Source organism: Borostomias antarcticus (assembly GCF_949987555.1).
Source record: "Borostomias antarcticus genome assembly, chromosome: 5".
Classification (NCBI taxonomy): domain Eukaryota; kingdom Metazoa; phylum Chordata; class Actinopteri; order Stomiiformes; family Stomiidae; genus Borostomias; species Borostomias antarcticus.
The window spans coordinates 8,070,888-8,097,518 of record NC_140238.1 but is presented as its reverse complement, the minus strand read 5'-3'; the positions used below and the strand labels follow the sequence as shown (position 1 = coordinate 8,097,518).

General features: G+C 47.8%; 2 protein-coding genes across 2 annotated transcripts; one reads left to right on the top strand and one right to left on the bottom strand.

Moving 5' to 3' along the window:
- Positions 1-425: 425 nt before the first annotated feature.
- Positions 426-26,303, bottom strand: tdrd9 (tudor domain containing 9). Its single transcript, XM_084437966.1, has 35 exons — positions 26,171-26,303; positions 21,137-21,213; positions 20,929-21,002; positions 20,190-20,411; positions 18,823-18,945; positions 18,574-18,654; positions 17,938-18,102; positions 17,705-17,808; positions 17,379-17,501; positions 17,193-17,277; positions 17,045-17,102; positions 16,386-16,490; positions 16,035-16,132; positions 15,813-15,944; positions 15,309-15,474; positions 15,127-15,190; positions 14,954-15,017; positions 14,767-14,811; positions 13,933-13,986; positions 13,739-13,855; positions 13,503-13,610; positions 13,309-13,409; positions 12,952-13,125; positions 11,652-11,763; positions 8,634-8,849; positions 8,442-8,531; positions 8,059-8,316; positions 7,617-7,778; positions 7,130-7,200; positions 6,908-7,017; positions 6,722-6,818; positions 6,386-6,524; positions 5,432-5,550; positions 670-742; positions 426-575 (listed from the first exon to the last, which is right to left on the bottom strand). The coding sequence occupies exons 1-35, from the start codon at positions 26,293-26,295 to the stop codon at positions 477-479; spliced, it is 4,011 nt and encodes a 1,336-aa protein (XP_084294092.1). The 5' UTR covers positions 26,296-26,303; the 3' UTR covers positions 426-476.
- Positions 23,513-25,284, top strand: rd3l (RD3 like; the record flags this gene model as incomplete). Its single annotated transcript, XM_084438328.1, has 2 exons — positions 23,513-23,817; positions 24,918-25,284. The coding sequence occupies 2 exons, from the start codon at positions 23,513-23,515 to the stop codon at positions 25,282-25,284; spliced, it is 672 nt and encodes a 223-aa protein (XP_084294454.1).
- Positions 26,304-26,631: the final 328 nt, after the last annotated feature.

The following is a 26,631-nucleotide window of genomic DNA, read 5'->3' as shown; positions in this document are numbered from 1 at the left end:
CCTTCTGGTCAAGTGTGACTGTCCTTGGTGTCAGTGTGCTGAGGTTCTCTTTTGAGACTGTTCCTATGAATGAATGAGACATACAGTATACTGACTGGGACTGACCATTTACTGTTGAATGACAGCGGTAGCTTCTGTAAGGGTCCATCAACAATGTATGTAGTGTCAGTTACATACACATGTACTGTACAAACGTATACTGTACATAGTTTATCAACTTCTGTACTATCATCTACCCTCAAACCATCTGTCTGAATAGTGTGAATAAAATAAATGATTCATGACAGTGAAAATGTTAAGGAGACCAGAATATAAATCAACAATAAAGTATACAAGTCAATGATTTATCAACTTCAGTGATCAAAACAGAAACATTGTTTCCTCCCAAACATTTCTAAACATAAAAAGGAGGTATACAGTTTGAGGTATACAGTGAATACAGTAAAGTAAATAAAGGTCCTGAGCGACTTAGCTTCTCAAGTGTTCAGGAGAGTGACGGGGTGCAGCTGAAACAGGACACCTTTTCTGTTCCGGTCTTCCTTCTCAACAATCTCCATTTTCTGGCTGGGCTCCACCTACACCAACACACACACACACAATCAAAGAGGAAGGGATACAAGACCAAAACCAACATACATGCACTACTGGCTAATTCAATTTAAGCCATACCTGATTCCACATCCCCGATTTCTCATAGTACACTGGGCTGAGGTCTTCTCGAGGGGGGGTCTTGGTAAACAGCCTGACACACAACCAGGGAGGAAGTGAGGATGTCATTCGATGCGTTGATGGTGTGTGTGTGTGTGTTAGGGCTTGGTTTAAAAAATGGATTCATCGATTCTGAATCGATTCTGAATCAAATTATTCTGAATCGATTCATGAATCCCAAAATCGATCTTTTATTTATTGAATGAATGAATAAATGAAGGAATGAATAGTTCATTAATTAATTCAATGATTCATTCATTTTTGGAAATCAATATCAATACCCAGCCCTAGTATTAATGTGTTGCATAACTTGGCAGTCAAGTAATTAAACTCAATTAACTCAAAGGAGTAGTAAAGGGAAAATGCATGTTTAGTCCAGTTTTAAGGTTACTTATGATCATATGTGAGAAGAGGAAAGATCTGCACACTGATTTCTCCCGGTCCAGTTTATTGAGAATATCGCAACGTTTCGACCCTTAGGTCTTCATCAGGCAACTTCAAAGCTTCAAATGACAGGTAGCAGGTATATATAGGCTGAGAGCCTGTGACATCACATCTGACATCATGTGCCAGTCAATTAGGCTAAAAGGTGCAGTTAGAGGCTGCACATATATAAACACATAAATGACATTATGAATAGCCTATATACATCCATCTAGATACAGATACAAAAAAGATGATAGGGACTTATCACAGTGCAATGAATAGGCCTAGAACAATGTAGGCTACAACGGTGTAGCCTACATTGTTGTAGGCCTATTAATTGCACTGTGATAAGTCCCTATTATCTTTTTATGCCTCCGCCAGGCGATAGCCTGGCTGGAGGTATTATGGTTTCGGGTTGTCCGTACGTATGTCCGTCTGTCCGATGTTTGTTAATGCAATATCTCGGGAACACATTGACGGAATTTCTTCCCCTTTGGTACAAATGTTCAATGGCACTCAAGGATGAACTGCTTAGAACGTGGGGGTCAAAGGTCACTGTGAACTCACAAAAGGCCTTTTTGGCCTAGTGAACACGATATCTCAGGAACAGCTTGACAAAATGTATTCATATTTGGCCAAAATGTCCAGTTGGACTGAATGATGAACTGATTCGATTTTGGTGGTCAAAGTTCAAGGTCACTGTGACCTCACAATATGTGTTTTTGGCCTGATGAACACTACAGTATCTCAAGAAAGGCTTAACGGAATTTGTTCATATTTGGGTAAAATGTCCAGTTGGACTTAATTGGATTAGATTTTGGTATTCAAATGTCAAAGGTCAAGGTCACCGTGACATCACAAAAGGCACTTTTTAATGCTAATGCTAACGCTAGCTAACGCTAATTCTAACACTAATGCTAGCTTTAGCTAGCTAGTATTAGCATTAGCTAGCTAGCATTAGAGTTAGCTAGCGTTAGCATTAGTGTTAGCATTAGCGTTAGCTAGTGTTAGCATTAGCATTATTGTTAGCGTTAGCTAGCTAGTGTTAGCATTAGCATTATTGTTAGCATTAGCGTTAGCTAGCATTACAGCTAGAATACCAGCAAGCTAGTGTACAGAATCACCATCCACGTCAACACAGGGGCCAGACGTGGACACAGGGGTCAGGCTGATTTACAAAATTGGACCCAGTAGTGGAGCGGTTAGCATAATGCGCTTGAGTGCTCATGGTCGTGAGTTCGAATCCAGCTGGAGGCTGGATAATTATGACGCAATTTCGACCCATTAAAATAAAGTCTTACCAAAATTCCTTAATCCTTTACTTGGTTATTTTTACCACGGCATAGCGGCTGGTAAAGTTAAGGTCAGTCGCTCAGTCAGTCAGTCATTTACAGGACGTGGGGACGCTATGGTCTCTAATGCGCTTGGCCCTTGTTAGTCTAGTTATGCCTCCGCCAGGCGATAATCAAATGTCAAAGGTCAAGGTCACGTGACATTACAAAAGGCACTTTTGAACACTAACGCTAATCCTAATGATAATGCTAGCTAGCTAACGCTAATTCTAACACTAATGCTAGATTTAGCTAGCTAGCATTAGCGTTAGCAGTTAGTCAGGGTTAGTTAGGTTAACTGCAACTGGCATTGTTGGGCGGAGGCATTTAGCCGCTACGCGTTTTTTTTAGTTTGTATCTGTTTTTTGTATCTGTATCTATATGGATGTATATAGGCTATTCATAATGTCATTATGTGTTTATCTATGTGCAGCCTCTAACTGCACCTTTTAGCCTAATTGAATGGCACATGTCAGATGTGATGTCACAGGCTCTCGGCCTATATATACCTGCTACCTGTCATTTGAAGCTTTGAAGTTGCCTGATGAAGACCTAAGGGTCGAAACGTTGCGATATTCTCAATAAAGTGGACCGGGAGAAATCAGTGTGCGGATCTTTCCTCTTCTCACGTATGTACTCCAAGATCCAGCACCTGGCCTACTAAGGTTGGATGTGCGCACATCTCTTTTGCCCTTTTGTCTATAATCCTTTTGCGCGGCACTCCGTTTTGACTCCTGAGCTTATTTTTTACTATACTTTGGCAACATGACAGATGAAGGTCCCACTTCAAGCCAGAGTGGGACCTTTGAGTTTGGCGAGGCCGATTACGCCCGCATTATGTTGAAGGATTCTCTATTTGATGAGGAAACCCCAGACCTCAGAGACATTGATACGATCATTCATTCATCAAGATGTATAAGATACAAGAACGGGAAATCAGACAATATCTCCACGCTGTGACTCTTAAGTGACTATCTTAGAAAGAGAATTATCCCGCGAGGTCTCAGACTCCAGAAAGCGCCTGCACTTGGGCTGGACAGTCCTGGCTTTTGCCAACAATGGAGTGACATATTGAATTAATGCTCTTTTGACCTGATGGCCCTCGCCATAAATGAATTGAACGAGCAAGTAGAAAAGACGTGCGCGGAGGTGAAACAGCTGGAAGCACAACTAACCAGGGATCTGCCGGACAAAAAGAAAATGTCCGAGATCAAGAAAGACTTGGAACGCTACCGAGCCGAATGCTCCAATGAGATCCGTACCCAGAAGAAAGCCAAGTTCGCCCGAGACACAGAGGATTACAAACAGAATAAGGTCTACTTCTGGAAAGACGGAAAACCAGAGCCACCAGAGAAACAACCTCAACGAGACAACAGAGAAGGAAGTCGAGGACGCCGACAGCACGGCAGGCATTACAGAACCTGGCCATCCTCCTCCTCTTTGGACTCTGGTTCTGACATGAGCAGCCAATCTACTCGCAGCGCGCCTTTTTTAGGACGCGCCCACAACAGAAGACCTCCGCACTGGAAGCGCACGCTCCCAGACATAAGCGATGCAGGAGAGGCCAGCGGAGGAAGACGCACATCACCCAGGATCACTCGGAGCAGCAGGACACGGTAATTAACCTATCCAATAAAGTACTGTCTGAACCCTGCATCATAGCGTTAAGTAAAGCGCTGAGCTTTGCGCCCACTACGCAAACAAATGACTTTGACACCATCATTGACTTTACAAAAGTTCTTTCGGAACCTGAGACTCAGAGTTTTACGCCAACGGAGAGACTGTCCCCCTACCTACACAGACCGCGCCCCCCCCCGCCACCACGCCCACCCCTCCCACACCCATCCCTGCCACAGCCACTGCTACTGGCACCACTCGCATTCCCTTCAAGAGGAAGTCCACCTTCATCCCACCCAAGCATAGAAATGCCTAAGTTGAAACATATTGTCGTTTGGTGGAGAATGATGTGAAATGTCTATTAAAAAAGAAGAATGAATTTAAAGTGTATAATAATTTGTCTAAGGCAGAGAGGGATGCACTAACAGACTTAAGCAAAGATAACAAGGTTGTGGTATGGCCTGCCGATAAGGGTGGAGCCATAGTCCTACAGAATGCCGCTGATTATTGTTGTGAGATTAAGAGGCAACTCAGTGACACCACTTTTTATGAGAAGCTGAACTCAGACCCCACTCGGAGGTTAAAGACGTGTGCATTCTACACTTAGGACTCATTTGAACAACTTAAGAGTTTGATAAGAGAGTTTTTGAATTCCTGTCAGTTGAACATCCAGTCACTCCAGTAATCTATACATTACCCAAGATACACAAGGGTTTGGACATACCTATAAAAGGCAGGCCTATAGTGCGTCTAAGTACATCCAAGTAAAGAAATTCTAGCCACAACTTCAATCTTGCGGGATCGTTGTAGGGAAGTCTATGAACAGATTCAGGTCAAGGCATTGCGTGAGATCGGAATCAGTTAATGCGGAAGTTTACACACGTATGTGCTGCGACTAAATAGTTTGATGCTAAATATTTTTAAAAAGCCTTTTCAGATTAACTAGAATCTTACTTTATGGCGAATTATATGTCAGAACACCAACTAACACCTAGGTGAGTTTCTTGTCTTTGAAATCGAGAGTTTAACATGTTTTTGAATGATTTTTCAAGATGCCCATCCACATCCATTGTATGACCAAAACGGTGGTAGAGCAATTATCAGACTTTCTCAAAAGTGCTAGTTTTGTCAACGTTTTGATCTGAACCATTGTATATGATCATAAGTAACCTTAAAACTGGGCTAAACATGCATTTTCCCTTTACTACTCCTTTAAGGTTACAGCTAAAAAAAACTAAAAAACACTAACAGAATCGATATTGAATCGAACCGAATTGAATCGTGATAATCGATTCTGAACCTGTGTGTGGGTGTGTTGACGAGTGTGTGTGTGTGTAAGTTTGTTTTACCTGATAAGTCGTTCTTGGCAGTCTTCCTGCAGACTGTTGATCCTGTGAGGTCCCAGGTGCAGGGGGCCGTTGGGGCCCTCACATACCAGGAGGTTCATTGCCATTCGCAAGGCATTGATCTGAAGAAACAGAAAACACCACATGGCTATACGTCAGATGTTCACCAAACAAACATTTTCAATTAAGTACTAAACCTTTCATCTATGTCTATGTTTAACCTTTCACCTAATGACCTGACTTGGACACACAACACAGAGGCTATCCTAAAGAGGGCACAACAACTCCTCTACTTTCTGAGGTGCCTGCAGAGATGGGGCATGAGCACACAAACACTTGTGAACTTCTACCGCAGCATCATCAAGAGTATCCTGACTGGAGGCATCACAGCCTAGCACGGCAACACCACCGCCCACGACAGGTACGCCATCCAGAGGGTGGTAGACAGCACAAAAGATCATCGGTGTGGAGCTCCCAGCCATCGAGGATATCTACAACCAACGCTGCCGCAGGAAGGCCCTATCCGTCACAAAATACCTGTTCGCACCATCTCACCAGAGAGACGGAAGATGGCTGAGTATCAACACCGCGAAGGAGAGGTTCCACAACAGCCTCTTTCTGACATACAGTAGTCTGCAAGCTCGACAGCCAACAGCTGCAGTAGACCCCCCGCCTTCGTGACTGTTCTGTTCTGATGGACCAGTCTCTCAATTCCAATTCCCTCCCCTTGCAGACACACCCCGCCCTCAATTCCAATTCCCTCCCCTTGCAGACACACCCCGCCCCCAATCCCTATTAGCCTATCATCCCATACCTAGGACTGGAATGAGGAACTGATTAGTGCTGATAAGACAATTTAAGGTCAAGCGATGACAAGAATTCCAATGTACCTGTACTGGTTATATATGGCAAAAATAAAAGTTCTATTCTGTGTTAAGAGATCTGGATGGTAACTACCTCTGTGATGTCCTCTACATCCAATTTGACGTCAAAACCGAGCTCCATGTCGTGTTCTGGCAGCAGAGCGTCCTGAGACTGGCTGTCCCACCCCAGGCCACAGAGGGCGCCGGTGTAGCAGGTCCTCTCCTCGTTGGTGCTGCGGACGACGACAGGTGGGCGTCACTAGACTTGAGAGTTCAGTTCTACAGGCACTCGGACAAACTCATTTCCTCGCAACTTGTTTGACATTTTTACTCCCATCATCCAGGGCAGGTCTTTCTGGGTTGAGGCTGTGTGTGTTTGTGTGTGTGTTTGTGTGTGTGTGTGTGTGTGTGTGATGCTGAAGGGACTGACCGCAGCTCCATCACAGGTGTGAAGAGCATGGTGATGAGGGCAGGGAGGCCGTGGATGTGGGGCATCAAGGTTGTCTGCTTCAGAAGAATGCGCTCACCTGCAGAGGAACACACACACATACACGCTTATATGGCCTAATCCATGTAAAATATCAGGTAGTGCTATGTCCACGGTGAGTGAACCTACCTGAAGGGCTGAGGGACACAGCCCCTGCCACCAGCATCCTCTCATGACGGTCCTGAGGACATTCGTTCAGGGCCACAAAGTTAATGCTGTCCTTCTCTATGGCCACACACCTGTAACGAGTCAACAATGAAGATGAGGACGAGGTGCACAGTGTTACACAGTGACTCTTAAAAAAACGGCAGTACGCCGAGCCATAGGCCGACCGGGCTGACGGCCTCTCACCTGTAGTGGGACGCGTTGCTCAGGCTGTGGAAGCTGACTCTGTGGGGGCTGTACGGGCCGTGCACGTGGACCTGCGGAGGGTGGCGTCGGTCTCACTATAACCACCAGGTACATTCAAAGGTACCAGATACATTCAAAAGGTACTAGGTACATTCAAAGGTACATTCACAGCAGCAGACCACTAATATCCCCCCTAGTCACCCTCGACTCGCGCAAACGTTTTTAGATTTAATTTCATTATTTTCCATTGATGCCAGACGGAATTGGGTGTGGCCCTCGCGCACAGACACAACAAGAAGGCGCACAATGGAAAGAAGCCAAAATGGCTCCGGCACGCCACCTCCTGGATAGAATACTGCCAACCAGCAAAAGGATGAAACATGCTGCCATCTTGTGGCGACCGACTGTAAATGCGTGTTTTCAGACAGACGCCAAGGCCAGTGGCGAGCAGACTGTAAAAAATGTAGATGTTAGGAGTGCCCCTTGCCTTGGCTCTGGGACAGCCATGCTTGGAGAAGGACTGCAGCAGGGAGTCGATGAGCTGCTTCTCCTCCTCCTTGTTTGTCTTATAGGAGCTGGTGGTGGCGCTGGGCGTATAGGTGCCCTCCTGCATGTCCTTGTAGAGAGACACCAGCACGTCGTGCGTCTGCTGCAGGACACACACACAACATGACACAACACCATGAGAGAGAGAGAGAGAGAGAGAGAGAGAGGGGGGGGGGGGGGGGGGGGCAGGGGGGTCATGCCACATCGCCTTTCTCTGAGTCAGAGTTCACACTACCCCTGGAGAGCTGGGTCAAGTTCAATCACTAGACCAGAGGTATTTGACCGTGGTAGCTCACCGATGGCTAGATGCCCCGACCGGCCCACCCCATCACGTGGCAGAGACGGCCGGTCCGACACACGCAACGGCGTTTGGCTCAAGATACCTTGGACTCGAAGCACTCCTCGGCCTTGACGGCGTGCCCCTCCCGCGCCATGATGTCGGCCACGCTGGCGTTGACCGTGTCGGTGTTGATGAGCAGCTCCACGTGCATGACGCCGTGCAGGATGGAGTAGAGCGACACGATGAGGGAGCGGCCGTTCACCAGCGTGACGAAGAGGTTGCGGGCGCGGCTGCTCCACTGGTCCCCGGTGATCCTGGACTGGGCAGAGGGACGCATGCCCGCGATGCGGAACTCCTGGGCCTGGAGGGAGAGAGGAGCACAGGGAGGGGGCCGCGTCGTAGGACGCATTCGCGGCGAGGTGAACGTTCCTGACTTGAGAGGAGGAGTCATGTTGAATCGGTCGTAGATCCACGTCCTGGTGTTACCTGGCAGGGGAGGGTCATCAGGTCAGCGGGCAGCTCCCTCAGGCTGCTGCAGGACACCAGTGTGGTGTTGCCAAAGTCCAGGAAGAACACCTGAGACGCGCAGAAGACGCACCGTTTACGATCAAAGCGTGTGTGTCTGCGGGCGTGTCTGCTCGTGGTGCGCGTGCTACACGTGACGACGCGTCGTCGTACCTCCACGGAGCTGCCTCGGAGGTGCAGGACCTTGGCGCGGTAGAACTGCCCCTGCTCCTGGCTCTCGGAGAACGGCGCCAGGCACAGCAGGTTGGGGTAGAGGGACACGGGGACGGGGCACAGCTCCCGCTTGTTGATCTCCGCCGTCAGGTGGCGCTGCTTCTCCATGCTGGCCTCGTCAGCCTGGAAGCCCCAGAAGTGGCCCACCTCCACCACCTGCGGAGCAGACGCGACAGAAGAGAGGGGGCGGCGTGGCCTCTTAGCTGATGCCGTCATTGCCCCTGTACTCTCCTGGTTTCCGCTGTCGTTAGCGCGAGCAGAGCCAAGGCGGTTTCTTCTAATTACAGGTCCTATTAAGATACCATTTCTCACTCTTTAAAAGGGGAACGCCGCTTTGTCCTCAATGAAACCGATCCGTACACACCAACATTTAACCGATCCGTGCAGTAGTAAGCTAGCTCCCTTTTCCTCTGTGCGCGCACCTCCTTTATAATGAAGGTCTATGGGCCTCTGCTAAAAACTATGATAAACATGCATTTTCAAGGCAGGAAGCGCAGGGTGTGATTTTACCGGTGTCATTATGCTGTCATGTGAAATATATTGCATTCTCAAACCGAATATTGAAACAAAAGCTCCATTTGTGCCAGAACTATTTCGCAGAACGCACACCATACCATTCGCACTGTAAACGTCCGCCGCACGTTGCAGGAGCGCGAGAATGCGCGTGCGCGGTAAAGCTTGACAATTGTTTACATCCACCTAGCCATGCCTAACACGTCAACACATGGGGATGGTGATTCATTTCACAAGACAACATTCTACTGAGACCGGTAAGGGGCTTCCTGGCGCTTCCTGCCTTGAAAATGCATGTTTATCATAGTTTTTAGCAGAGGCCCATAGACCTCCATAATAAAGGGGGTGCGTGCACAGAGGAAAAAGGAGCTAGCTTACTATTGCACGGATCGGTTAAATGTTGGTGTGTATGGATCGGTTTCATTGAGGACAAAGCGACATTTGAGCTACATGTAAACTTGCTATGACAGCGGTGTTCCCCTTGAAGAAAATTACAGATAAGAGTCTCTTTCACACCTGAATAATCTTCTTAGTGACAGGTTCATACAGTAGGTGGAGCAAAGGCAGAGTTAAGAAAAAGTAGGAGCACACGCAGTTTCACTTGCTCAATACTTTATACTTTAACACTGAAACAAAATGGGGGGGGGGGGGCTCGCAATGCCTATTTCACACAGGGCCTCGCATGTCTCCCAGATGGCCCTGAGCAATAGGCTAGCCTACGTGAGTGCTCTCAACATCATTCTACTTTCTGTTCCTCTTCAAATATTGTCGGATGTCCATCTGGAAAATGTAGGCTTTAGGATCCGCCAGTTGTCATCAGCGAATGATAAGACCAAATAGGCTAGAGATGGGCAGGAGCTGTCGGCACTTTTTACTGGAACATTATCTAGCTCTACACTGTATGAGTCCACTTATTGATTACAAACATTCATATATTTTAAACTGCTATGTACCATATTGAGGAGTAGGCTAGGTACCGGCACATTTTGGTCCAATTCAAACACTGGTTAAACACTAGCCTACATTATTTTGTAATAGGCTCGCTGAAGAAAACATCCCTTCACATGCGCAAAGTCTTTTGAGTTGACCACAGAAAGCAGCGTTCGCTGAGCGTGCGGCCCAAGCTATTGGGCAAACTGTTACGGAGGGTGGGCTCTGCTCAACAGAGACCCTGGGCGTTTCCTCATGCCTAGACCCTTTCCTCATACCATGGCTGGAGCAAAATAATGATCGGGTTATTGTTGAAAAAGGTTGATGATATCTACTGTATCTATCTAATTGGTTGAGAGTGGGAGAGATAAGTTCCTAGTGTCCCCTCGTGGATGGATAGAAAGAAAAATAGAAAGAAAGAATATTTACCCTACAAAATTGAAGTACCAATTGCTCGCCATGGTTCTAGTAATGGAATTGGCACTCCCAAGTGCATGTGAAGTTGGAAATACACCAAGTTAACGTTGCTCCTTACTGCTCCTGGCAAAAGTCGGCCCGAGTCAGAATCACCTACCCCCCCCCCCCCCCCCCCCCCACACACACACACAAATAACCACCAGAGGGAGAAGGGCTGAGAGAATGACGCTCTAGTCCAGAAGGTGGCCTCAGTGAGCAGTAGGTTGGTGAATGCTACGCAGTAGAAAACAAATGCTGTCCAAACTGCTGGCCATCATCGACAATCTCTCCCACCCTTGACATGATACTATGGTCAGGCAGAGGAGCATAATCAGTAGCAGACTGATCCTCCCACAGTGCTTGGCAGAGACTGTGACCGTTTCCTAATGGCTAGACCGTTTCCTCATACCATGGCTGAAGCAAAGCAATGATCTTTGATGATGGATGGATAAATAGTTGGTTGAGATGAGCTGCTTTTCCTCCCGGGAAAGACCTCTGGAATTGGCCCAGAAAGATGCAGCTCTGCTTGTGTTGAACTGCCCCAAGTTCTCCCACACAACTTCCCTTCCCCATTTTCTCCACTGACTCCCTTTAGAAGCTCGTATACAGTTTAAGGTTCTGGTGCTAGCCTACAGTGCAGGAACAGCTCCTTCCTACGTTCAGGTCATGGTCAAGCCCTACACCCCCGCCCAACCACTTTGCTCTGCTGCCTCCAGGCGATAGGTAACACGATCGCTCCATGGCCCACGAGCAGGATTACGATCCGTGATTCGGATCCTCCCCAGAATTTAATGGGTTTTTGGCAGACCCATACTACACCCCTCCACCGAGTTTCATGAAAATCGGTCCAGTAGTTTTTGCCTAATCCTGGTCCAAAAAATCAATGGCGTTGAAGGGCCGGCCGTGTTAGGGCGGCTTGTAGATCTGGATCCAGAAATCAAACGCACGCACGCACAAACACATGCCACAGAAAACATGACCTCTCGCCCTCTGATTTTGCTAGGGCGGAGGTAACAACCTTACTGTGTTCTGGAACCGTGCCACAGCCTGAGGACTGACCTCTGTGATGTTGACCAGAAAGATGGGGTTGGAGGGGAGCTTCTCCGGGTCGATGGGGCTGCTCAGCACTCCCACTGGGTAGACCGAGTGGTTCTGGAAGTCCACATTCACCCTGCGAACCAGGAGACAGGCTGTATAAGGCTTATACTCTTAAAAACATGTCCTTATACACTGTAAAATGTTAACAATTCAAGATGATGGTTGATAGTTTATAAATGGTGAAAAGGTCATTAAGTTCATGTTGGATTTTAGATCAGAGGGAGCAGTACTGCTTGGACCGAGGAGTCAGGCAGCTGCATCACTGCGTTACGCCATCTCCCTGTGCTGACAGCCCTCTCAGAGAAGGGAGGGGCCAGGAGCAGAGTCTGGTCCTGCTCAAATCTGCCCTCTCCCAGGCCGAGTGCTGCCTCTGGGTCAGGCAGAGTGCCGGCATGTCAGGTTACATCAAGCCCCAGTGAGGCTCTGATGAGTGCAGCCTATAGGGGCAGGTCTCACGCCCCCCAAACCCTGTTGGGACCCTCTTGCAACACTGACTGAGCAGTACAGAGATAATGTCCTAGAATACCCTTTTCCATGCCATGTAAAGAGCCAGGGGTTTATTTTTAACATGTGCTCTGCTGTAAATTGTCAAAAGTGCCATGAAATTGCATTGGAATATTAGCTTTTGTAATTAGTTAGCGTTCTAATATATTTGAATATCATTTGTCTATAACTCAACCAAATAAGCTGCTTATTGTCAGGCGCAATATTCACGTGACGTGTGTCGTTTAGCCAGTGGCTCGTTGGTCTTCTCCCACTCCTGCCGGTGAGACCCCACCATAGGCTCCTGAGGCTGCTCGTGGGATTTGAATACACCAGACTTGCTCTGCAAACTTGCATGTACTGTAACACTCTTCTTGTCCTTGACCCGGCCAAGAAGCCAAAAAATTACCAAACAGGGCTTCTACTACCAGCTAGTGAGACCAACTCCTCCGATGCTGCTGCAATTTTCACCTCTAGTTTTCAATATTTTTAATGGGACAGAGGAAGTGATGTCACAAGCACAGGAAATTAACTTTGTGTGCATGAAAAATTATTTGCCGCATTAAATTAAAGCCTGTATATTTATATTACAAAATGCGGAATCAAAAACATGGTATCCAAAACTAATACTTAAATGCACAAATTTAGGTTTGAACTTTGGGTTCAAAAAAAGATTTTTAAATCGTTTTTGAACTTCAGATGTTTTTTTGACAGCTTGAAATGTGTTGGAGTGTGAAGAACACAGCTGTCTGCGGCGCGCGCGCGTGTTGCCTCCTACCGTGTGTATCTCAAGTGGCATATGAGCCTGCCCCCAGCGCGGGCCTCCACCTCGTCACTGGGGTGGACAAACAGGTCCAGCGGCAGCCTCTGGTGGGCCATGAGCAGGGCCAGGGACACCTCGGGCAGCACCCCGGAGCCTCGCGTCGACGTCCGGTAGAACTCCACGTACGCTCTGAGGTGGGCGCACACACACACACACACACACACACACACACACACACATACACAAACAAGCAATGAATGTCTGAACGAACATCATTCAAGCCTCTGAATGAGGCCAGGTTAGAGTGAGGCAAGAGGCATGGATATTAAAATGCACAGTGAAACTTTTTGTTTGATACATCAGCTTGATTACCTGGAGTTATCGAAGGATATGGCCTTGACCTGGCCACACTGGCGGAACAGGGACTGCAGCTGCTTGTAGTACAGGAAGCTGTAGGTGGGGAGGTTCCTCACCTGCGACCAGAGACACAGCCCATCAGTCTGTGGGTAACGACAGGGGTGGAGAGGAACGCTGGCCCCAGAGGGGCGAGAGGGTGGATGGCGTACCATGACTGTTGCTTTCGGGTCGTGGCCGGAAAACTCTTTGGAGACCATCTCTTCATCCATATCCCCTTGGCCAAAGTAGTTCGGGTAGTAGGCACCTGCGATAACCACCTGGGACCAGAAGAGAGAGCAGTAGATTCCAAGTGGCCCAAACACCGTCGCGTTAAGGTCATATTTGTACATGGAGGCTAGGTGGGGGATGTATCACAGCTAATAAAGACAGTATCGCGCAGCGCCACCTGCAGGATGAACCGGCGCTTGTGCAGGCCGGCGTAGTCCAAGGGTGGGGCGTTCTCCGCCACGTGCATGTTGAACTGGCCCACCCGCTTCTTCAGGTCCTCATAGAGCTCCGCCACCTGCAGTTCGAGGAGAGAGGAGAGGTCAGGGGGGCGTCCTGACCCCTGGTCAGACGTTATGACGGCGGTCTCCAAACCTCTCTCATCCTCTTGATCTGGATGCAGTTCTCCTTGCCCCATTCCAGCTCGTCCTGGGAAGAGGAGCACACACACCTGGCTATAGACCGCACCATCTAGGCATGACACATGATTACTCAACTGACAACATTCTGAATGAACTGCACCAAAGACCATAGGGCTGTCAACTGAGCTCAGAAATTATATTCGACCTCATCACAATACCCCTGCTAGGGCACACACCATTATGAAGAACAAGCACAGACGGTAACGTGAACTAATATTTTGTGTCTGTCTCTGACAACATTCAAGTTCACTGGGAGTTAAGTATCCAAGTAATACCTAGTCAATATGGGTAACATTTTGTGCAAATAGGGTCCTTTTATTAGGCCTTAGTCAACTGAAAACAAAACAAGAGAAATAGCCAATAGTGCTGGTTCACTTGATCAGATTCAGAGTTTGTATACAATGTTGTCTGCCATGCCGAGGAGAAGACGCGCTCGTTTCTTAGGGAAAGTATTACCTCGCCACCTAGATAGATACTGTACACAGTCGTTTGACTGTTTTTTGGCCATGTTGAAAATAATGAATACTAACGTAATGTGTTTTGGCATGATTAGAAGATGGGCAGGACTCGGGATGCTGTGTGACGCGTGCTGCCTTGATGGTAGCCTACTAATCAAACCTATATTTTCAAGATTGATTGTGCATTTTTTCCCCAAAGTCGACGACTAGTCGAAGTTCGAATATTTATTTGACAGCCCTAAAAGACCATCACACTGTTTTTTGTTGTTGTTGGTTTTTTTAAAAAAATTTTTTAATATATTTTTTACCACTCTGCCTCTCTCTCTCACCTTAGGGTGCCTCAGCTCTCCTTGGCTCCTGGCTGTGTGCCAAGCCTGACCAAGAGATGACATACAGTACAGGGTACATTACTTTGCAAACAACAGATGTCTCTCTCTCTCTCTGCAGCAAATGACCAGTCATTGATAATGGTGCAAGCCTGCGTCTAATAAGAGCGGCTTCGGAAAAACCCTTTACCTTAAATGCATTGACAAAGGCAATAGAATCACTTGGGACACCGTGTGCAAAGGTCAGCTTGCTCCTGAAAATCAAAAAAGCTTTCATGAGAGGATCTGCAGCGGTGGCTGGTCTGTGGCTGAACTGGGAGGATGGCGTTGTCGTGGGATGGCGACCGCGCCGGGCGGACTCACCTGTAGCCAGCCAGCTGCTGTAGGTTGGGCATGGCGAAGAAGCTCTTCAGAGACAACGAGGCGGCTGGCGGGGAGAGAGAGGGACGAGACTGGTCTAACTTCACAACATACACACACACACGCACACACACACACACACGCACGATGGAAATGAAACGTCTGTGGTGTGGTGGCGGACAGACCTATGATGAGACACTCCTCCAGGCAGCCGAAGACGTGGCCCAGCACGATCATCTTCCCCAGGTGCAGGTCCAGCGGCAGGTGAGCCAGCACCCGGCCCAGGAAGGTCAGCTCTCCGTCCAAACGGTTCAGACCCTTGCCGTCGTTCCTCACAGACAGAGCACCCATCTAGACCACACACACACACACACGGTGTCAAGACTACTTATTTCTTACACAAAACATCTAATGCACACCCGTCGCATTGTGTTGCCCTGCGTCCCTCACGCCTGACGATGGAACACGCCCGCACAGCTGACAGAACTGACGCTAGCTGACCTGACGCCGAGCTGCTGACACAGCACTGCACGTCGACGCCACTAATGCACGGCGACAGAGCTGAGTGTTCACTTTGCCACAGAGGTAATTAAATAGTTTTAATCTGCGACCTTCGTCTTTTGGATGGCTACAGGGCTCCTGGTGAGCAGCGTAAACGACGACAGACCCCCCCCCCCTGCCGCGAGCACCTCTTTGAGCTGGAGCACCGTCCTCTCGATGGTGTTGAGGTTGGGGGGTGAGAGGGCCGTGGAGAGGAGCGAGCGGGGGTCGCCCATGTCCAGTAGCTTCACCTTCAGCAGGGTGCTGGCCAGCGGGGCTCTCTGACAACAACAACAGGGACGGCCGGAGGTTCAGGTCGCATTCGGCAGCACTGCACTCGACAGTTCCCTATGCATCCCGGCGTCTCTCACCTGCATCTCGGGAATCACGTAGTCGGGGATTTCGCTTCTCCAGAACTCCTTGGTCACCAGGCGGTAACAGTAGCCCTTAGACACTCGACCTGCCCTGCCTGAGAGAGACAGAGAGAGAGAGAGAGGAGAGGAGAGAGGGAGAGAGAGGGAGAGAGAGAGGAGAGAGAGGAAAGAGGAGAGAGAGGAGAAGAGAGTGAGAGAGAGGGAGAGAGAGACAGGAGAGAGGGAGAGATTGGATTAAGTAGTGTGCAGCACATGCACTTCTCAGAGGACAGAGGGCCGTATGGGCGTCGGGTGAAACGGTATTGTCCGGTCGGTGGTACGGTATCGTCCAGCCGGCGGTAACGTTACCTCTACGCTGGTTGCAGTTGGTCTTGGAGGCCCAGGTGAGGCGGAGGGACTGGTAGTTGGTCTCTGTGTCACAGACCATGTGTCGCGCAAGACAGAAGTCAATCACTGTCAACAGAAATACATCAGACTTTAGACAGACAGACAGACAGACAGACAGACAGACAGACAGACAGACAGACAGACAGACAGACAGACAGACAGACAGACAGACAGACAGATAGCAGGGCTCGGTATCGATTCGAATTTCAAGAATCGATTCGATTCCGATTCACAAGGTTCAGAATCGATTACCACGATTCAATTCGATTCGATTCAATATCGATTCGGTTAGTGTTATTAAAACCTGTTGTTTTTTTTAGCTGTAACCTTAATTACATGACTGCCAAGTTATGAAACACATCAATACTAGGGCTGGGTATCGATACTGATTTCCAAAAATGAATGAATGAATGAATCATTGAATGAATTAATGAACTATTCATTCCTTCATTCATTCATTAAATAAAGATCGATTTTGGGATTCATTAATCGATTCTGAATCATTTGCTTCAGAATCGATTCAGAATCGATGAATTGATAGCCCTAATAGATAGATAGATAGAGAAATGACATGTGGATTGAAGGCATTGATAGAGGAAGTGAAAGGTGAGAAGACTTACCGTACTTGACATCAGGGACTGTAACAGAGCTCTCCGCAATGTTGGTGGACAGGATGATCTGGGGAGACACATAAGGTTAAGTCCTAAAGGACCGTTTTGACGGAGCGGGGCTAACGCTAGCGTGTAGCAGTAGGATGGCTGACGTTACCTTCCTGTACCCGGGGACAGGAACCAGAAACACGCCGTTCTGCTCCTCCAGGGTGACGGTGGAGTGGAGAGGGTACACCTGCAGTCTGGAGAGATCACAACAGCGGTGGGCGTCAGGAACCGACGACAACGCTTAGACAAACGTGCCCTTCTACCCGGAGGTGCTCGGACAGACGCGCTCCCCCACCTCTTGCGCACCAGCTTGGACAGGGCCTCCTGCATGTAGTGGATCTCCCCCAGGCCGGGGAGGAACACCAGCACGCTGCCTCTCTCTGGCAGAGTCAGACCACTCTCTTTCTCTTTCTCTGTCCTGCTGCTCTCTCACACACACACACATTCACACACACACACACACACACACACACACACACACACACACACACACACACACACACACACACACACACACGGAGAGAAAACGAGAGCAGGCAGAGAGGTGGGACCAAACTGGTTAAAAACATTTGAGAGGGTGTCCAAGTAAAGCTGAAACGTTAGGGAAGCTTGATCCCCAACCTCAGGTCTTTGGCCTCCAGCTCATCAAAGCCCTGGATGAGGCCGACGGCAAGATTGTACATATCCAGGGGGATGTAGGGGTCGTCGTATTGAGGAGCTTCCGCCTGACACACACACACACACGCACACACACGCACACACACGTACACACACGTACACACACACACACGTACGTTAGCCTACACTACAAGAAAAAACACATTCGCAACTCCACTCTGTGCTCCCCCTCTCACCCTGTTTGGGACGAGGCTGTGGATATCATCCAGGTAGAACTCTTCAATGGCGTAGGGAGCCCCCTCCACCTCGAACACATAGGCCGGGTTCATCTGGCTGCGGATGGGGGTGCCAAAGTACTCTGCAAACTCCTTGCAGTTGATGGTGGCCGACATGAGGATGATCTGCACAGGTAAGCGACGGTGACTGTTCAGTCCGCACTCGTCACAGTAGGTGGAGTCCCATGTTGAAAGTAGGGGTGGGTCCAATTAATCGATTAATCGTTCATGGCGGTCAGTTGGATTTTGGTCATTAAGACGATTCTGGACAAATGTTTGTCTTTTTTTTTACTCAAATAAACACGTCCTTTTAAAACATTTAAATTGAACGAAATGAATGTCACAAATCGTCAGTTCTGTAGAGCTATATTGATTGGAATGGGGGCTAAATCACAGCACCAAAGTCAATGGAATTGTGGTCTTCACTATTTTCATTCAAATAAACAGTCTTAAAATGTCGGAATCAAATCTCTCGAAAGTCAGTAAAAAACGATGAATCGATTAATCATTCATACCACCCACTGATTAATCAACTGTGATAAATGTGAGCTGTGCACATGACATCCCTAGAGATGTGTGAGAGAAGTGTGAGAGAACCTTGGTGTAGCGAGAGTTGGAATGCAGCAGCTTCCTCACGACCAGCAGGAGGAAGTCGAGCTCCTCGGTGCGCTCGTGGACCTGCGACACGCGCCGTGGTTACCGTGGTTAGCCCAGGTTCAAAACCACTGCCTGCTATGGTTACATTCGACTGTATGGTGAAATTCCAGTCCATATTTTCATTTGTGTATGCCAGTTGAGTGACATCACTGCAAAAGATGTATTTTTTATTTATTTATATATATATACCTCATCTATGAAGATGTGGGAGTACTCCATCAGAGTCTTGGCCATCACCAGCTTTTGCAGAAGCACTCCAGTGGTCATGTAGATGAGTCTGGTGTGCTCAGTGGCCATCTTCTCCAGACCCACCTGAAACAGAGATGGGCTAGTGTACTGTACAAACCAAACGTTCCCACAGTGGCAGCATGTTCACAGCATCTTAGACGCGTTTGCGTAGCAGCAGGAGCTGAGAAACTGGGAGGCGATGCACCTACTGGACTTCCCTGGTAAAATAAAGGTTTAATAAAATAAAATTAAAAAAACCTATACGTGACGTCAACTGCTCTATTAAATCACCCTGCTCCACTTCGATCCTGACCCAGAAAGGAAAAAACACACAGCACAATGTGACTGGCCAAATCACAGAGATACAAGTGACCTGTCCTGACATCCGCTGTCCCCCAGAGGACATGCTCTCAAGTCCTGCTGCTGCCTCTCCCTCTGCCCACATTTACTGCATGATTTGCCCAAAATCAAGAGACAAAATGAGAGTGTGGGGGGGGGGAGAAAGAGAGAGAGACAATGAGAGAGAGAGAGAGAGAGAGAGAGAGAGAGAGAGAGAGAGACAGAAAGAGAGATCCACTCCATTCCCCTTTAGGAATGCACAGACCAAAACACTAAGAGTGGATAAAAGCAGCAGATCAGTCGGCTAAAAGCAGCAGCCTGCTGGAGGAAGGTCGCTGTGAGAGAGGATAATGCCACTACTCTCCACAGCTCCTCAAGGCCTGGAACCCACTGGCCACAGTATCATCAGCTGGATAATAACCATTATGATAATTACACGCTCTCATCAGTGCCCTTCAGGGTTAGGAATGCTCTGTGCTCTATGTCCAAACACCTCCCTGCAGCTTTGCCACCCCAACGCTACACTATCTGCTACCTCATTCCCTGCCAGACCGCCAAGGTCGTCATCTCGTCCTGTAGGCTGCAACGGCAGTTATAATAAGACAGGAGTTTCTGCAGAATACAGCTAGCCAACCTGGGGAACCGTTCAGCATGGACACCTTTTCGTCCCATTGGGAGAGATCCTTCAAGTGTACTTTTTAACAGGGATACCAGGAAATACCAGCGCTCGAGGCGCTATAGTCAGCGAACACTCTACTGCACTCACTGATGCACCTACTGTATGCAACATGTGCACTAACGTCTAATTTGTGCCCTATTCTCCCCATCAAAAGATATCAAACAAACCATATTTGAACCAACAACAGTTTTTTTCTTTCAAAAATGGCATAGAGCACATTCCACAACCTTTGCATACAGTCGTCTATTTGTGGAGCCATGTTGTTTGGTGTGTGTATAAATGTGCAGCACGTGTTCATTTTTTCACTAACCTGATATCCCACCAGACTACCCAGGGTGCACTTGCGCTCCCTGGCGACCCAGCGGGCGATGCTGCTGGCGCCGATCTTCCTGGGCTGGGTGACCACGATGTTGCAGGGGGAGTTCTTCTCGCTGTAGTAGTCCAGGATGAACTGGGGCAGCTGGGTGGTCTTCCCGCTGCCTGTGGCTCCACGGATGATCACCACGGAGTTATTCTCGATCAGAGAGATGAGCTAAAAACACACACACACACTCGTACGTACTGTGTGTGACGCGCAGTCAAGCATGGCACGTTGGAGACATATGAAGCTATTGAATAGAGCAAAGTCTAACAGCAATTTGTCAAATGAGCAATTTAATTAAATCGATGGTTAGCTAACAAAAATATGGACAAATAGAAAGTGGCCAGCAGATCTCTGAACTACGAATGGGATACGCTCAATCGTCCTCAGTGACATCTGCGGAGATAAAGAACATTCATTATGAATCATAGTCCCCCTCCCATCAGATGGTGGTATGCTCATCTGAAGCACACAGTAGAATCCAGCCTGGAGGATTTACATACTGAGGCCCCCGGTGACCATGTGTGTTAAAATCTATGACCTGGAAAGGTTCAGTCACGGCAGCCATAGTAACAGCCTGACAGGAGAGGGCAGACATTCTGACAGCATGGGGGCTGTGTGTGTGTGTGTGTGTGTGTGTGTGTGTGTGTGTGTGTGTGTGTGTGTGCGTGCACAGAGGGACTTTCACCTCCTGTTGGTTCTTGGTGATAGGCAGGCTGGGGTACTCATAACTGGCCAAAGGGGGTGGGGGTGCACCGCCACCTGACGTTGGAGAGATTAGGAAATACGTCACACACCGAAAGACACGTGTAGCCTACATTAATCCCTTTTACTATTAAAAAAGGCATTCCACTAGAAAAAAAAAAGCTCATGAGAGAACAGAATAGACGACTCACTTCCCAAGTAGCCTGCTTTGGTCCTGGGCGCCCCCTCACTCCTGGGGCTGCCCTGATCTCTGGGATCTTTCGCAGGGCTGTGGGAAAAAGAAACGTAATAGAAGTGAGAACACAAGCCTCTATAGGACAATAATCATTTTCATTTCATCCACTCCATCCTCTGACATCTTGACCAAAAACAATGGGTTAAACATCATAAATGAACAAAGTACTACTGAGGCCTATGAGCAGTAAGGGTGTACAGTACCGTATTCAAAGTAGAAGAAACAAAATGAACCCCCCTCCTGATGCCACCAATCAGAGCCACTGCCTACATCAGGATGAAGGGCCCGCCTTACCACAAACTGGAGTGGATAATTAAAACATGTTAGCCATTAGGAGAGACCGCCCGAAAGATTTTGGATTGATACTGTAGATAATTTAAAGATTCCCCTAGGAGGGAATTTGGAGTTTCAGTAGTGTAAATAAATTACAACAAGGTTCTAAAAGGCACTAGATAAAAAAAAAAAGAGGAAGAACAGGGACTATATACAACCATGTACAGCATATACAGGCAATGTAGGTTTTTCCCAAACTCTCGGATTGTTTCCACTCACTTCTAGCAACGAAATCTGGACGAAATGTCCTCATGTCTAGTCTAGTTGAGCGCGGCGTTTAGAGACTGACTCGTGAGTCTACATTCCCTGTTACTCCCCAGACTCTGCTACACCTTCCCAGCCCTCTCCCGCTCCCCCCGAGCCAGGCCTGGGGCAGGGCGGCACAGAGACACGGCCCGGTCATCTCTGACTCTCTCCGGGCAGTAGGACTTTAACAGCACAGAAGGCAGACACGCTGTCAGAGCCGCTCTCTCTCCCTCTCTCTACCACACACATACACACACACACACAAACATTCATATGCAGACATTGCCTCACGCACGCACACACACACACACAGAACCATGGACACACACATTCATATGCTTCTGTTGGCTTATACATGCGAACACACTCACCCGAACAAGCAACAAAGCAGCTGACCTTCCAACAAAGCGGCACAGAGGATAACGAGGTGAACGGAGGCGACAGCTCTGAGCAAGAGAGCCGTGAGCGAGCAGCTAACTCCACTGGAAACAGTCCACAGGGCAGGACGGCAGCGTGAGAGCAGGACAAGATACGCAGTCCAGAGAGGCAAGAGAAGAACACTGTTCACAAAAAAAAAGACACCAGAAGACTGTCGACTGCTCTTGGATGATCCACTAAAATTTGATAACATTTCTTACAAAACGACTGCAGAAGAGGATTGCAGGGAACCACTTTCAGGTGAACACTCATGATGGAAGATGAAGTCTGGATGGACTGACCCATGGAGGAGAAGCAGAGATCCCGCTCTGTGTGAAGCCTGTGTCAGTGTTCTACACATCTCTCTGCTCTCAAGCCTCCTCTCTGCAATTTTCAGTGCAGTGAGTACCGACCATTTTCTATTCTTGTTCCATGTTTGTAATTTTGATGGTCTATTGCCTGTTGAAATGTGCTCATTGGAATGCCACAATAGACAATGACCTATAATCTGTGATTCTGAATTCTTTGTATTGACGAATGACATTACGGATACGCAGATCATGCTTTGCAGCCTCACAGACCCCGATAGTGGTTGCCTAGCTAGCTGACCAGCTGGGTCAAAGGCACAGCACCCTCTACTTTTCAGAGTATGATCTCTCTCTGATCCTTCAGGCCAGGTAATCTGTCTGATCGGTCAGCCGTGAGAAGAGCAGGGAGCCATCAGACTGAGGACATTACCCCACACCACACCTGAGAATCCTCCCCACCTGAGAACTAGGAAGGAACACGCCACTGAAGGCTATCAGAGCTCAGATAATGACAAGGACCAGAGGTCAGCAGACTGATGCATTTCGGCTTTCACCGTGTCAAAACTTTTAACGAGTGTAGACCCAACAATGAGAGTGATTGATTTAAACAACGCTGTTAAATCAGGCTACCCTTGTGAGACTATCCTGATCTCGCAAGCTCACATTGTTTCTCTCGCACATTACATTAGTCATATAGCTGACTCTTTTATCCGAAGCAACTTACAATAAATGCATTTAGTTAAGTTAGTAAGTTAGCATGTGATCGATGGTGATGGTCGATAGATGGTTCTTCCAATCATCTGACATGTATTTGCCTGCCCTTTTCAAAACAGTTCCCAACATAGTTCCCAGATGGTTATGCCTGCCCTTTTCAAAACAGTTCCCAACATAGTTCCCAGATGGTTATGCTCAGGGTTATGCGCGTCAAGTTAAAACAGGACATTGTAGCTGCATAAGAAAAAAGCTTTAGGCTTTTTTATGGCTATGCCCCCATCTCTTGACAGAGAACTCTCCATAGTCTCCTGGTCATGCCCCTGTTCAGCTGGATGAAGAGGTTGCGTGCAGAGGCAGAGCGGTCCCGGGACGACTTCTCTCCTCTAGGGGGTGAACACAGCCGCATTCTGATCCGGGAGCTCCTGTGGCACGTGGAGGACCGGGAGCGCCTGGCCCGGGAGGTGGAGCGGGAGCAGAGGCTGGCCCACGGTGCGCTAGGCTTCCACTGGCTCCACGCCTACCCCAGGCTACGGACCCTGATCCCCCCGTCCGAGCGCCGCCAGCTGGAACGCCTGTGCGCCCAGATCCGGCCGGCCCACACGGCTGTGGTGCTCTCCAGGTGAGAGGGGCATGTCTAGCGCCATCATCGTACAGTTAGCCTGCTACTATGTCCTTACATTGGCATGCTGTCAACACTGCAGCCCAGCCACACAAGGGAGACAGTGGGCAAAGGCGACAAGGCTCCCAGAGCGAGGGGCCAGAGAATAAGCTGCCAAGGACGCCACTTTGTGTTACTGTCAGGGAAGTTGGCTATGAAGGATACCTATTGGGCTGGCCGCTGGGGATTCAACTGCATCATAACCCTAACCACACACAAAACACTTACACAACGATGCTTGTGACATTTTTGAGACATGATCTTTTAATTTTAATTTCAGGGCAGACTGAGGAATCATGTTGATTGTAATCTGGAATGGCACTTGAAATGGCAAAAGGTCTGGTAAATCTGAATTTAAATAAACCAGGCTAGATGTAGGCTATGCTACATAACCACTTCCACATGGTTGATCATCATGACTGTCAGAGAAATCTTTTACAGTCCAGTTACACCACCAGGGGAAGGAACACTAACACTACACCCTAAGAAATTGTCATGCAATCCTGAGGGAGGGGGTAACTATGTTTGCATAATTACAAACATCACAGTAAAGCTGACCAAGTTAACTTGATTATTCTGGGTATACTTACTCAGTAACAGTGACTTTCTCACCACATTTTCTAATAGCAAATTATTTTCTTGGCAAGCAGAGAATGGAACTTTATATAGCTCATTTCATACACAAAGGCAACACAATGTCTTGAAATGGGGGAGAAAATACATACTAATCCTACCCCTAATTTTCAAGAGGGAAGCAAAAAAAATCAACAGTTCCCCCATGACATAGCCTCGTAAGACCATCCTGATCTAGCGAGCTCACATTCAGCTCCTAAATACTATCTCAGCATCAGTGCTTAGTATTAATAATTATTTATTGAGGGGCCAATTGAGAGGCCTCTTTGGTCCCAGTTTTATTGACAAATGTGAATGTGGATTCAGAAGCCGAAGATTTTCAAGCTTGTAGAATCTTACAGAAGAGCAGATTAATTTGCTAATGATACGACTGAAAAAGGTTTTGAATTTAAGAGTTAATTGATATTATCGTCCCATCCCATGCTCAGGTTCCGTGAGGTACTGGCAACCGACAACGTGCTGCCCTGGGAGCTGGTCTACGTCTTCAAGCAGGTGCTGAGCGACTTCCTCACCGGAGAGGAAGAAGACAAGCACTTCCCGCAGCCAGCAACGCATCGGCCGATGGAGGCCTGGACCAACCGCTACCAGATGAAGCAGGGGTTTGTCACACCTACCGTGCCCAACTGTGGGGAGCCGTCGAGGGAAGAGATCCCCACCATCTCTGGCTATGTGGACCGAGCCATGAGGCGCTCAGCTTTATTCACTGTCCAAAGGGGCTGGGACCTTCCCTACTACCTGGTTCCTCTCAAGTCCTCAGATGCCCACAGTAACGTTACCACACGCTGTGAGAACTAGAGGCAGCTGTGCCCTCATGACAATAACCAACTTCCTTGATCGGGTTAGTCTGTAATAAACTTGTGGATTCAAATGCTGTTTGATTGTGTTCAACAATGCTGCACAAGCGTATGTCACTTACTGGGTGAGACATGACTGTTGTAGCAGGGAAGCATTTACCTAATTAGATTAAACAATAATTTAAACATTGATTTCAACTCTCCTCAATGACTTAATATATTATGCAAGGAAAGCCTGGATTCTGCAACAATCTGGAACAGATGTGTAGTTAGCTACCTAGTTACATGCGTAGTATAGCTTAGTCTAGGTCAGTTGGTGCCATGTCATTGTTCCGATACCCCATTATTCCGACCACTCTATAGTCCGAAAAATACACCACTGGTCCAACATCCCACGTTGGTCCGATAACCCGTTAGTCCGAAAACGTAAAACCCATTGCTCCGACCATACACTCACCAGTGTCTTTCACCCGCAGCCGTCTTATTTAATTTAATGAATTTAAGCTATACATGTAGCCTATGATTTGGTTCTCTCTAGGCTCTAGTTTGACTGACTTTAGGCCCACATAAGTCCACTTCCTTTTATTTACCATCACAAATGGCAGTCTGCGGTCAGTTAGCTAGCTAGAGCCTTTCCAGGAATGCTGTAAACTTTAACAAATACTTAGCAAATATGAATATATGCAAACAGTGTGGCATGCATTATGGAATAGGGGTTTACATCAAATGTACGGACGAATCAATTGCTTTGGGAATTCACTAGTAGCTTGCTAAGGAACAAATTAGCCATTTTTTCCAATAAACACGTGCGCTTGTCCCTCCACTTAGCGCGCTAGCCCTTTCTCCAGCCAGCTAACCTTAGCCGTTAAGCCTCACCCAATTCTTACCTGCACGGTTTTGAGGGCTCTCCTGGCTTTTCTTTTGAGGCCTCATCTGTGATTCTAATGTTTGCAAACTGGGTCCCTAAAGTGAACCACTCAGTTATCTGTTCTGCCGTTATTGCTTTCTTCATGTTTTGTGTCGTTTTCTTGCTAATGTGATTCACGTCGTGCAGACTTTAGCAAGATTCCTTTTTTTTTCTGTTTCTTTTTGCAAGATTCTAAATTAGCTGAAGACGTGTGCGCGTGACTACGTCAGTCAGGTCTTGTCTCCCACTGGTTCAAAAATCAGTCAAAACAGCATCTGCCATGTGACTGTCTAGTTTCACCAATACATCCATGAGTTTCACTCACATGACAGTAGAGTAGCCTTTTATAAAATACACATAAATGACCACCGACAACGGAAATACACTTTAATTTACTTAAGGTTTCAGATTAAAAGGTTACAAAGTAAAATGGAGAGAGGA

Bases quoted from the DNA above. Each gene is read 5' to 3' on its own strand.
- tdrd9 (XM_084437966.1), bottom strand. From the start codon at position 26,295: ATGAAGAAAGCAATAACGGCAGAACAGATAACTGAGTGGTTCACTTTA. The intron at 14,812-14,953 runs GTAAAGGGTTTT...TCTCTTGGTCAG, and splicing joins CCTTTGTCAATGCATTTAAG to GCTTGGCACACAGCCAGGAG. The intron at 8,317-8,441 runs GTAACACCAGGA...CTCTCCCTCCAG, and splicing joins TGATGACCCTCCCCTGCCAG to GCCCAGGAGTTCCGCATCGC.